The sequence below is a fragment of the Oncorhynchus tshawytscha genome, linkage group LG30, assembly GCF_018296145.1.
Source record: "Oncorhynchus tshawytscha isolate Ot180627B linkage group LG30, Otsh_v2.0, whole genome shotgun sequence".
NCBI classification, from domain to species: domain Eukaryota; kingdom Metazoa; phylum Chordata; class Actinopteri; order Salmoniformes; family Salmonidae; genus Oncorhynchus; species Oncorhynchus tshawytscha.
This window is the reverse complement of record NC_056458.1, coordinates 15413522-15427374: the sequence shown is the minus strand read 5'-3', so window position 1 is coordinate 15427374 and position 13853 is coordinate 15413522. Positions and strand designations below refer to the sequence as shown.

At 40.5% G+C, this 13853-nt stretch overlaps 1 protein-coding gene across 1 annotated transcript in view; it reads right to left on the bottom strand.

The window, feature by feature from the left end:
- Positions 1-13853, bottom strand: part of LOC112250235 (teneurin-1-like) — a 180122-nt gene that overhangs the window by 114569 nt on the left and 51700 nt on the right. Inside the window, exon 3 of the mRNA XM_042309579.1 lies at positions 5332-5577. Coding sequence (XP_042165513.1) covers positions 5332-5577 — 246 coding nt within the window. The remainder of the gene's footprint in view (positions 1-5331; positions 5578-13853) is intronic.

Here is a 13853-nt window from a genome sequence, read left to right as displayed (position 1 = left end):
GATGTCCCAGATGTTCTCCATTGGATTCAGGTCTGGGGACCGGGCGGGCCAGTCCATAGCATCAATGCCTTCCTCTTGCAGGAACTTCTGACACACTCCAGCCACATGAGGTCTAGCATTGTCTTGCATTAGGAGGAATCCAGGGCCAACCGCACCAGAATATGGTCTCACAAGGGGTCTGAGGATCTCATCTCGGTACCTAATGGCAGTCAGGCTACCTCTGGCGAGCACATGGAGGGCTGTGCGGCCCCCCAAAGAAATGCCACCCCACACCATGACTGACCGACCGCCAAACCGGTCATGCTGGAGGATGTTGCAGGCAGCAGAACGTTCTCCACGGCGTCTCCAGACTGTCACGTCTGTCACATGTGCTCAGTCTGAACCTGCTTTCATCTGTGAAGAGCACAGGGCGCCAGTGGCGAATTTTCCAATCTTGGTGTTCTCTGGCAAATGCCAAACGTCCTGCACGGTGTTGGGCTGTAAGCACAACCCCCACCTGTGGATGTCGGGCCCTCATACCACCCTCATGGAGTCTGTTTCTGACCGTTTGAGCAGACACATGCACATTTGTGGCCTGCTGGAGGTCATTTTGCAGGGCTCTGGCAGTGCTCCTCCTTGCACAAAGGCGGAGGTAGCGGTCCTGCTGCTGGGTTGTTGCCCTCCTACGGCCTCCTCCACATCTCCTGATATACTGGCCTGTCTCCTGGTAGCGCCTCCATGCTCTGGACACTACGCTGACAGACACAGCAAACCTTCTTACCACATCTCGCATTGATGTGCCATCCTGGATGAGCTGCACTACCTGAGCCAGTTGTGTGGGTTGTAGACTCCGTCTCATCCTACCACTAGAGTGAAAGCACTGCCAGCATTCAAAAGTGACCAAAACATCATCCAGGAAGCATAGGAACTGAGAAGTGGTCTATGGTCCCCACCTGCAGAACCACTCCTTTATTGGGGGTGTCTTGCTAAATGCCTATAATTTCCACCTGTTGTCTATTCCATTTGCACAGCAGCATGTGAAATGTATTGTCAATCAGTGTTTCTTCCTAAGTGGACAGTTTGATTTCACAGAAGTGTGATTGACTTGGAGTTACATTGTGTTGTTTAAGTGTTCCCTTTATTTTTTTGAGCAGTGTATAAACACCATGGGACCGCGAAGCCGTCATACCGCTCAGGAAGGAGACGCGTTCTGTCTCCTAGAGATGAACATACTTTCGTGCGAAAAGTGAAAATCATGAAGATGCTGGTGGAAACATGTACAAAAGTATCTATATCCACAGTAAAACAAGTCCTATATTGACAAAACCTGAAAGGCCGCTCAGCAAGTAAGAAGCCACTGCTCCAAAACCGCCATAAAAAAGCCAGACTACGGTTTGCAACTGCACATGGGGACAAAGATTGTACTTTTTGGAGAAATGTCCTCTGGTCTGATGAAACAAAAATAGAACTGTTTGGCCATAATGACCATCGTTATGTTTGGAGGAAAAAGGGGGAGGCTTGCAAGTCGTGGAACATAATCCCAACCGTGAAGCAAGGGGGTGGCATCATGTTGTGGGGGTGCTTTGCTGCAGGAGGGACTGGTGCACTTCACAAAATAGATGGCATCATGAGGAAGGAAAATTATGTGGATATATTGAAGCAACATCTCAAGACATCAGTCAGGAAGTTAAAGCTTGGTCGCAAATGGGTCTTCCAAACGCACAATGACCCCAAGCATACTTCCAAAGTTGTGGCAAAATGGCTTAAGGACAACTAAATCAGGGTATTGGAGTGGCCATCACAAAGCCCTGACCTCAATCCTATAGAGAATTTGTGGGCAGAACTGAAAAAGCGTGTGCGAGCAAGGAGGCCTACAAACCTGACTCAGTTACACCAGCTCTGTCAGGTAGGAATGGGCCAAAATTCCCCCAACTTATTGTGGGAAGCTTGTGGAAGGCTACCCGAAACATTTGACAATGCTACCAAATACTAATTGAGTGTATGTAAACTTCTGACCCGCTGGGAATGTGATGAAAGAAATAAAAGCTGAAAAGAATCACTCTACTATTATTCTGACATTTCACATTCTTAAAATAAAGTGGTGATCCTAACTGACCTAAGACAGGGAATTTTTAATAGGATTAAATGTCAGGAATTGTGAAAAACTGAATTGAAATGTATTTGGCCAAGGTGTATGTAAACTTCTGACTTCAACTGTACATGTGCATCATCCTTTAACGGGTGATGGTTTTACAATATTTATACTGTCTGTTACCCTCCAGCTATTTAACCAATCACATCGAAACATTCAGTGAACATGAATAAACATAAGTAGTTATAATGCATGAACTGTATTGATAAAAGAGGAATACATGAATAGATAAGTACAAAAATATACATATAAGGCCAGAGTATAAAACTTGAACTTTTGAAACATGGGGTAAAATTGTTGTTGGAAAATCATTCCTTTTCAATCCATGAATGACTGAGTGAGTTTTGCTACTGGGAGCTGAATCCAGGAGATGCATTAACGTGTAATCTGTCACAAAGTCTCACTTTCCAAACAAGGAGATATTGATCGGATGGGAACCTTTTCTTTCACTAATTCTGTTTGCACAGAGTTTTGGCTTCAGCTCTGAATTTTCCAGAAACTTAAAAAATACTAAACACTATGGTAGTTCATGGGACAGGGAGAGCATATAGATTGGTGTGACTGCTATGACTGACATCTGTGGAAATCTGGGTTCATGCAAGGTAATAGATACACAGTGAATATGACTCAAGATGGACTTTTTGTATAGCTATTTTAGTTGCTTCACATTCTCAATATTTCATAGGGTCTGCCTGTCATGTAGTTAGCCATCCATCAGAGAGTCATACTGTTCATAACATGAAAGTGTCAATGTACTACTACTTCTCCATTACTAAGGTATGTTCTGATTTCTAACACTGCTGGCCATGTTCTCCAGGGTATAACCTCAACATAAGGAGAGGACAACCTCACACAGGCATGTGACAGCCACAATGTGGCCTCATCCATCAATGGCTGACGTTAGATATTGTTTTGTTTTTTTTCTGAAGGGGAACAGAAGCCTAGAACGAAGGGGAGGTTTTATGGCAATCAACCAAAGGTGCTGCATGATACATGACCGGAATATGCACATACATCGTGTAGCCTGACCATAGCAGATTTTCAAATCTCACTTCCAAACCCTGAAGGAACTGGGCAAAGCACTACTAGCAAATAAACACTAGGGGCACATTTCATGTAACAATAATCTAATTGACAGACCTTTATGTGAGGCCATATGAACATGTGGTTATAGAATGACACTTTTACGACCTGTACTGTATTGTGGAGATGTTCCTTAATTATTTAGGACTTTCTACACAATGAAAATGCCTCCCTATATTAATTCACTCCATCCCAAATCAAAGAAAAACAAGAAGCCTTGTCATTCAGTTGCAATAACAATCATCCTTAGCCTTCATGCTTGTCTATGGTACAAACTGTAGCATCAATTTCTACACTCATCAACAATGGTTTTACTTCCATGGTAATCCTTTAGAGAACAATAGTCATTTTTACATAAACTGTGAAATACCAGGAGAGAACAGAGTACTGTGACAGCAAGTAGCCAAAATATAACAAGAGCAATTGGTTTCTTCCAACGGAGTATTGTGGTCAGTTCAGTTCAGAGTAAACTGATAAATACTGCATTAAGAAATAGTGATGTTTTTTTCTACATGGGGGAGGAATTGCATAAGATACTTTAATAGTGAGGAGCCAAGATATTTACTGAGGGAGGGAGGGAGGTAAACTGCTTCTGAACTTCCCTCTGCGCTGATGCTCATTAAAATTGCAGATCACATCCCTCATCAGCGCCATGCCAGTTCAAAACACCAGCCTGCTCTTCCTTTCCATTGGACTGTCAGTCTTAACAGATCAGCAGGAGACAGGGACGGTAAGAGAGAGACAAGGCCCACCATTTTCCCGCTACAAACACAGCCATCTCACAGCAATTGTATTCCCCAGAGTGATAATCCTTCTGGCAGAGAATAAATAAATGCTGAGGGACATTCTTCCACAGATAAAGATAATAAGGCAACAACAATGACAACATTGTCTCCAAACGACCTCTGAGATTAATGTGGTCATGCCTCCCAACAGATATATAATATTCACAAATGCACATTTCTAGCAGGGTAAATAGTTAATATGAAGGCTGAGGAGTAAATATGAATGGCAGTAACATTGCATCACAGGGGACAGTCCCCTCCCGTCCAAAGCTCGCACCCTCGAACATAAGAATCTGCACCAGCTTTTTAATAATGTTCTCTGGTGATGCTCTATTTCTTCAAATGTTCCCACAAAATGACATAGTGCACAAATCTCATACAAGAGCAATTTTAGACAAACCTTCAACATAACAAGATGATAGAAATCATATCATTAAATTGATGTGTGCTCTCATCCAAATAGGTAGATTTAGTTTTCACAGATATTGAAGCCCTGAAATGGGTAACTAACGCTGCTGTCTCATTTGGTATTCTGAATAGACCTCAACAAGAAAAACGAGGCTGCTACAGACTCACCCCTTTTTCTCTCATTAGACTTGACCCTGGAAAAGGTGCCTCACACAAACAACAAACTTAATTTCACACTAACTGTATGCCTCTCACTGAAGAGTGTGCATACTGAATTAAGAGCGTGACATCCCTAATACAAATATCACTTCTCTTGACGATCAATAGACTGAGCCTGCTCTTTGCTTGCTTTTATTACCCACTGAATGAATCCCTGGGTCTCCTAGATAAATACATACCCCCAAAATCATTCTATTCCTCTTGTTGCCAAGGGGCATGCAATGATCAGGAGTAATAATGTTTTCTCAGAATAACAACCTTTTCTGTGATGATGTGAATAAAGCACAGACTGCAGTACACACTGTCATACTGTAGTAGTGTAGATCCCAATGCCTTAAGGACCTTGCAAAAGGTTACACCTAACACCTGCAATAGTGGTCACTATGGAGTTCTTGGGTTGGCATCATGGACAGATTTGGTGGACAACATACCATTTGGCTGAAAGTGTTTAGCTTTACTTCAGCTGGAACCATTTTCATTATTTTCATGGCAAAGTGATGGAAATTAGTCTGATTTATAGGTACCTATTGAGCAAAGCTCAATACTATGTACAGTACAGCATAGAACTGGTCATAAACAAAAAACAAGCTACTTGTCTAAGACATTTTGATTAAATGGTAAGAACACACAGACAGTGGCATATGCAGGTAGGTGATATAATATATAACCCCTTGTTGTTGCATTCCCCAGACTGGGTGGTCTTACCGTTCTCTCCATCTGACTTCCTCTCCTGCTCAGTGTCGGTGAGCGACAGGACAGAGTTGGCTCTGCTGGACAGACAGGAGCTGTGCTCTGATTTGATCTCCTGCATCCACAGTCTGAGGGCGTGGTCGGGCGAGGGCCCACCCTCCGTCTCTGTTTCCACATCAGAGCCCATGCCCAGCGGGTAGCCGTGCTGGGGGGCAGAGCGCAGTTCCGCCTGGTAACTGGGCCGTGCTAGCTGGTCCAGGTCTAGGACAGATGAAGGAAATAAAAAAATCAAGTCACATACTGTAATAGCTATATTTACTTATTTATTTTCATATCACTGTGAGTGTTTAATGGTGTTACATAAGATCATGTATCAAAACAAACTATTATACACTACAGTATTATACACTACACTAAACTCATAACATTTTAAATAAGCAGGCACAGCAAGAGCCAAGAGAAAACTACTTTGTAAGCTACAGTACCTTGTATAACTGGTGGAATGATACAAATAGTAGAATAGATAATACTTTGGAATGTAATACTTTTTGTCTTTATTTCAACCATTCAGCTATTCATTAAAATTCACAAAAGACCTCTAAATGGCTCAACTTTAAATATCAATCTTTGAACAACCATCTAAAGAACATTCCCACTAAATAAGAAACAAAGACTGTTTCAATTCTAATAAAACCATCAGATAATTCATAGTGACATATGGTTTCAGGGAGGACATGCTGTGAAGTAAAGTGAGTTTTTCTCGTGCTAAGATCTCCCAAATAAGGCAGCGGAAAGATATATTTTTGGTGCTCACTTACATATCCCATGGGGAAGTGCTCACAACACAAAAATCGTTTCTAAGAGTCCGATTTTTTTTCAAAGAATACACTCTATAGGTATTACAGTATCCCCCATGTTGTCATACTTTATCAATTCAAAGGCAGCTGGTAGCATTGAAAGCAAATCGGCAAAGGCTGTTCTGGAGTGTAACATGTCATATTGTTGTCGGTGCACATCAGTGCATCATTTTCGAAACAATGTTAGGTCCTTATTTTCCTGAGAAATGTAACGATTACATAAAGATCTTGGGGAACAGAGATATTTTAGAATAGAGATCTTTTACTACTGGACGTTGCTACCTACAGTACCAGTCAAAAGTTTGGACAAGGGTTTTCCTTTATTTTTTACTATTCTCTACATTGCAGAATAATAGTGAATATATCAAAACTATGAAATAACACAAATGGAATCATGTAGTAACCATAAAAATACATTTTAAATTTGAGATTCTTCAAAGTAGCCACCCTTTGCCTTGATGACAGCTTTGTACACTCTAATAATTCTCTCACCAAGCTTCACCTGGAATGCTTTTCTAACAGTCTTCAAGGAGTTCCCACATATGCTGAGCCCTTGTTGGCTGCTTTTCCTTCACTCTGAGGTCAAACTCATCCCAAACCATCTCAATTGAGTTGAGGTTGGGTGATTGTGGAGGCCAGGTCATCTGATGCAGCACTGCATCACTCTCGTTCTTGGTGAAAAAGCCCTTACACAGCCTGAAGGTGTGTTGGGTCATTGTCCTGTTGAAAAACAAATGATAGTCCCACTAAGCGGAAGCCAGATGGGATGGCGTATTGCTACAGAATGCTGTGGTAGCAATGGTGGTTAAGTGTGCCTTGAATTCTAAATAAATCACTGACAGTGTCACCAGCAAAGCACCCCCATACCATCACACCTCCTCCTCCATGCTTCATGGTTGGATGTACACATGCGAAGGTTATCCATTCAGTCTCACAAAGACACGGGGGTTAGAACCACAAATCTCAAATTTGGACTCACCAGACCAAAGGACAGATTTCCACTGGTCTAATGTCCATTGCTCATGTTTCTTGCCCCAAGCAAGTCTCTTCTTCTCATTGGTGTCCTTTAGTACTTTCTTTGCAGCAATTCAACCATGAAGGCCTGATTCACACAGTCTCCTCTGAACAGTTGATGTTGAGATGTGTCTGTTACTTGAACTCCGTGAAGCATTTATTTGGGCTGCAATTTCTGAGGCTGGTAACTCTAATGAACTTATCCTCTTCAGCAGAGGTAACTCTGGGTCTTCCTTTCCTGTGGCGGTCCTCATGAGAGCCAGTTTTATCATAGTGCTTGATGGTTTTTGCGACTGCACTTGAAGAATGATGGACTGTCATTTATCTTTGCTTGTTTGAGCTGTTCTTGCAGTAATATGGCATTTTACCAAATAGTGCTATCTTCTGTATACCACCCTACAAGTGATTAGCTCAAACGCATTAAGAAAGAAATTCCACAAATTAACTTTTAACAAGGCACAACTGTTAATTGAAACGCATTGCAGGTGACTACCTCATGAAGTTGGTTGAGAGAATGCCAAGAGTGTGCAAAGCTGTCATGAAGGCAAAGGGTGGCTACTTTGAAGAATCTGTTTAACACTTGTTTTGTTAGTACATTATTCCATATATGTTATTTCATAGTTTTGATGTTTTCACTATTATTCTACAATGTAGAAAATAGTAAAAATAAAGAAAAACCCTTGAATGAGTAGGTGTGTCCAAACTTATGAATGGTACTGTACATTGACCTACACTGTGTCTTCATATCCCTTACTTCAGGATAATCTGGTATAGCCTGGGTGACAGTCTGTTTTCCTTCTTTCTTGCCAACTCCTTATGGAATTGTCATGCATAACGTATCAATAACAATTATGTTTGGCTTGACAATGACAATGGAGTAGGCAAAAGCTCAAACAGATCTGGGACCAGGCTAAATCCGGAACATTCTGTCTTCCATTTTTTGTAGCAATATTTACATTAGTTCAGTGAACTTTGCTGGCACTATTTCTTCTTTCCTAAACTTATTGATCTCTTGCTTAAACGTTAACTTTTTTTCCGAAAATGCAACGTTAACAAGTGCACAACGACGAGAGACCGGAGCCTTCTGAGTCACTCTCAGTGTTTTTCAGCACGCACCAGGAAATCTAGTATCACACAACTACATATTTGCCTGCTATATACTGTACCTTAGAATAACTATTAAGTTAACTGACTAAAACGTGCTAAATACTCTGCACTTGTGAATTTGGTTTGCTAATTTATACACTTTTTAAACCAATACCTTTTTCCGTCAACTTCAGCATCCAGCCAACTTCTTGACAATTATTTTTTATACATGAAAGGTATTGCTGGTGACAAAGTCGATAGTTTTATTTCCGCCAACCGACCCTAGTAATGATTGCGGTAAAGTTCTGCCTTAGTATGAAATGTAGCCATAATGCTGAGGCGGCAATAGCACGCATTGCGCTCTTAATTAAGCTCTTGATGGTTGCTAAGCAGTGCCCATTACCACTATCCTCCTGGCAGTTCTGAACTTTGCGAGGCATGTCTCTTCACCGATCCCTTTGCATAGCCCACCACATGCACTGTTTTCTTAACTGCGACTGGATGGATCCATAGAGAATTACTGTGGGAATAAACATCACTGAATAACGAACATGTTTACTAAAGTAGGCTAACGAAACTGAAGGGATCAAATTGTTATAATACAATTGAAGCAATAGCCTACCTGCGTGTGGTCAACTTTCAACAATTTCAGCACCGTTTCGTGGGGACTCGTCTTAATAAATCAATCAAAGACAGATTTTTTTTCTTAATAAATCTCCGTTTGGGTATTGGTTAGGGTACAATTAGGCTGTGGAAATGTTAGCTAAATTGAGGTGAGTGCTGCTCATGATAATCTTGTCTAGTTGGCTCATTTATTAGGACAATCAGAACATTTTGCCAGCATGTTAGTGTATGTAGAGTGCATTTGCATTTTGTTAAATTACAGACTTATTCTAAAATAGATTAAACAGATTTTTCCCCTCATCAATCTACACATAATACCCAATAATGACAAAACAAAACCATATTTTTTGCCATTTTTGCACATTTTTAATACATCCCCCCAGGATTACTCCAGACATGATGCTTGACATTCAGGCCAAAGAGTTCAATCTTTGTTTCATCAGACCAGATAATCTTGTTTCTCATGGTCTGAGAGTCTTTAGGTACCTTTTGGAAAACTCAAAGAGGGCTGTCATATGCCATTTACTGAGGAGTGGCTTCTGTCTGGCCACTCTACCATAAAGGCCTGATTGGCGGAGTGCTGCAGAGACGGTTGTCCTTCGGGAAGGTTCTCCCATCTCCACAAAGGAACTCTGGAGCTCTGTCAGAGTGACCATCGGGTTCTTGGTGACCTCCCTGACCAAGGCCCTTCTCCCCCGATTGCTCAGTTTGGCAGGGAGGCCAGCTCTTGGAAAAGTCTTGGTGGTTGAAAGATTCTTCCATTTAAGAATGATAGAGGCCACTGTGTCCTTGGGGGCTTTCAATTTTGCAGACATGTTTTGGTACCCTTCCCCAGATCTTTGCCTCGACTCAGTCCTGTCTCAGGGTCCTACGGACAATTCCTTTGACCTCATGACTTGGTTTTTTCTCTGACATGCACTGTCAACTGTGGGACCTTATAAAGACAGGTGTGTGCCTTTCCAAATCATGTCCAATCAATTGAATTTACCACAGGTGGACTCAAGTTGTAGAGACAGGATGCACCTGAGCTCAATTTCGTGTCTCATAGCAAAGGGTCTGAATACTTATGCAAATAAGGTATTTCATTTTGTTTTATACATCTGCAAAAATTTCTAAAAAACTATTTTCCCTTTGTCATTATGGGGTATTGTGTGTAGATTGATGAGTAATTTTAAAATATATATATAATCCATTTTAGAATAAGGCTGCAACGTAACAAAATGTGGAAAAAGTCAAGGGGTCTGAATACTTTCCGAATACACTGTAGTTTAGGCCAAACAAGTGGATTATTTTGCTGTTCACTCGCAGTCGCTTAGTACCTTAGGCCGACCAAAAGCTTGCGACTTGTCTTAATCAATCAATTTTGTTTTACTGAATCTCCATCTGTCTATTTGTGACTTCTCTGGCTGGGCAACTAAGTGGAGATTGTATAGCTCATCTATTTGTTTGCTCATCTATCACTAATTAGAAACATTTTGCATGCAATAATGTAGCCTACATCAAGTGTAGGCCTATAATTTTGCGGTTCCACACGTTGCCATGACGCAAGTTATATTGTTATATGTCATTACATTCTTAGCCTACTATAAAATATGTGTGTTGACTGTGATCAGGGTAGTCTAAGTGTTTTGTCTGTTTAATTAACAAAATATCTAATGATTTCATGTGCATGGCTCCCATGTAGCCTTTAGGCTGTCCAGAACAGTAACATCATTAAACTCAAAATATGCCATATTATTTTGAAAATAACTTTAGTCTTGCAATGTTTCTTAGGACCTGCCTAAAATAAATTTTAAAAAGTATTTCTTTGTGGTGGTTTATATTCAATGGATTTATTCAAATAGACATCGGCCCACATCTAACTCTACTCCTAAACTTGCCTATAAGTGCACGGGAGATATAAAATGCTTCTCCTGGCAAGAATGTTTTAAAAATGGGACTGTATGAATTGGGTTTTGTAAACGGTATTAGTCGCTAGTTATCAAAGTGGTTAGCTTCTTGCAAAATCAAGCTTCTCTTGGTAACAGCTGAGAATTCCACCCTGGATTAAGACCATTCTGTCTAATGTTTCATGTGTGCAGAAAATTGTGAGTAACATTTGTTTTGTTATTTGTATAACTTTGTGAGCTGTCTGTCCTGCAAATAGTTTGTCAGAGACCGTATACAATTTTTGCATGCACTTGTTAGCATTTAGCTAGCATCCGCTATGGGAATTTACAGGCATTTGCTAACCTTCAGATTAGAGTGGAGTATTCTGCATTTGTAAATAGCACCCATTATGTTCAATGCTGGTAATACTGTGTACCCCGGGATGGCACAAGGATGTTACAAAGGTATGAAAATCTGAACACTGCCCAAGCCGACATGATGCATCCTTGACTAGGCTACTAACGTTAAACAAAACCTAAAGTAACGTTTTCTCATATATGACAAAACTCCACGTTTTTGCTTATTTCACACACATCCATGTGCTTTTATGGGGGAAAAAAGATATAGGATGTTTATAGAACATCATCAAACCTAATTCAGATAGGCTCATGGTATTGTTAGACAGCAGTAATGTACTGTAATTTGTTATCATTGCCAGGTGGCAATGCGGTGTGCTAGGAAACCTTTTGTAGGGGATCAAATCCCCTATGTGACATTTTTTTATTTATAGAAAAAACTCTCCTGCTGGTCCTCGATTCAAATAACACATATGTGACAAAGTAGATCATTTGAATAATGCATGAACAATGTTGTGCAGTTAAATGTACATATACATGCAATATATGTAATGCATGATTATTAGCAGTGTGTTTGTCTACAAGGCTGAAGAAAGACGCAGCTCCTCATTTAATGTTTTCTTAACAAAGTAACACAATAAATGTAATTCTACATTACAAAGAAGAAAAAACATCTAATCTGCGATTCGAACACTTACTGCAAACTACAAAAATTGTCAGGTGCTAGACTCCCTACACTGAGAGCTATTTGACCAGTCACTCAAACATGTGATTTTAGTAACTTTGATTAGCAGAACGTGTTTCTTTGACATCTGTTAACAACAATTTCATGAAAAAGTGTTTGATCACATCCAAATACATGAGTGTAACGTTCGTCATCTTCCTCTGATGAGGAGTAAGAGAGATCGGACCAATTTTCAGCGTGGTAAGTGTCCATTTTAATAAGTCAAACTGAACACTACAAAATACAAAATAGCAAAGTGAAACAAACGAAACAGTCCCATGTGGTAACAAACACTAACACGGAAAATATTCACCCACAACTCAAAAGTGAAACCAGGCTACCTAAATATGGTTCTCAATCAGGGACAACGATAAACAGCTGCATCTGATTGAGAACCATACCAGGCCAAACACAGAAATCCCAAAACATAGAAAAAGGAACATAGACAACCCACCCAACTCACACCCTGACCATACTAAAACAAAGACATAATAAAATAACTAAAATCAGAACTTGACAGTGAACCTTTTTATTTGGCTGTTGTGGAATTTGTTACAGGAAATAATCATGCTGGTCATGTTAGCATAGGGCTATGTGTGCCATGTAATCTCATGGGAAAAGCTAACATTGCATTTTCTGAAAAGTTTAAGTCTAAGCAAGAGTTCAGAAGTATAGATCCACTCAGTATAGAAGTATAGATCCACTCAGTATAGAAGAAAAACTGACATCTCTTTTTCTCTCCATTGGATGTTCAGAAATTGGAGAGGCATTGTGGAAGTGTGTGGATGCTGTGAGTATTCTCACAGAATGAGGCGTTGGGAGCACCATCTGTTTTCACCACCTCCCGATCAGGGATGGCTGAACAGTGATTCCTCCAGTTACCTTTCAAGACGGAAAACAATACGATATCCTTCAAATAATTCAGAACTAAGAATACTAATCTTAACACGCAAGCGTGGAAACTAAAAACACTTTCAGATTTCTAGGTCATTGTTGGAGGGACACAATTAGGCGAGTTTTGTTTTCACTTGAGAGAGCAGCAAAAATATTTAATGAAGCACTTACCTGGGAAAATTAGATACACTTCTCCCACGTCCGTTTTGCACCTACATACCAGCTGTGAAAAGTGTCTATGTGCATCCTGTTCAACAATACATTCACTTACACCAAAGAGGATGACGCATCCTATTTTATTCCTAATCTGTTCTGCACAGTTTGGTCAAATCATAACTTCCAACAGTAGCGGATCAATCTTTATCAACATTTACACTGCTGAGAGCGAATTGACTTCACCTTAGAGATATTTATGATAAAGACTGGGTCACATAACTTAAAAATAATGAAATATAACAGAGTACTGTCACTTTACCCTTACACACAGACATTAACTGTACATTATCTAATTACATGTTCTTATCAAAACTAGATAAAAGTGTGACTTACACTCAGTGGACAGTTTTTTAGGTACACCAGCCCATTAACGAAAATAGTTTGTTCCTACAGACAGTGAGTCACTGTCACGGCTCTCGTCGTAATGAGGATCAGACCAAAGCGCAGCGTTGTACGTGTTCATGATTTTATTTGATCACAAAACACTCAAACAAAATAAACGTGAGGGAAAACCGAAACAGTTCTGTAAGGTGCATAAACTAAACAGAAAACAACTACCCACAAAACGCAGGTGGGAAAAGGGCTGCCTAAGTATGATTCCCAATCAGAGACAACGATAGACAGCAGTCCCTGATTGAGAACCATACCCGGCCAAAACATAGAAATAAAGAAACTAGAATGACCACCCTAGTCACACCCTGGCCTAACCAAAATAGAGAATAAAAGCCTCTCTATGGCCAGGGCGTGACAGTCACTTGGTCATGACTTGCTATATAAAGCAGGCAGACAGGCATCCAGTTACTGTTCGATTGAATGTTAAAATGGGAAAAACGAGCGACTTTGAGCATGGTACGATCAGAAATGGCCGGTGTCCTGCGTTTTTCATGCACGACCGTG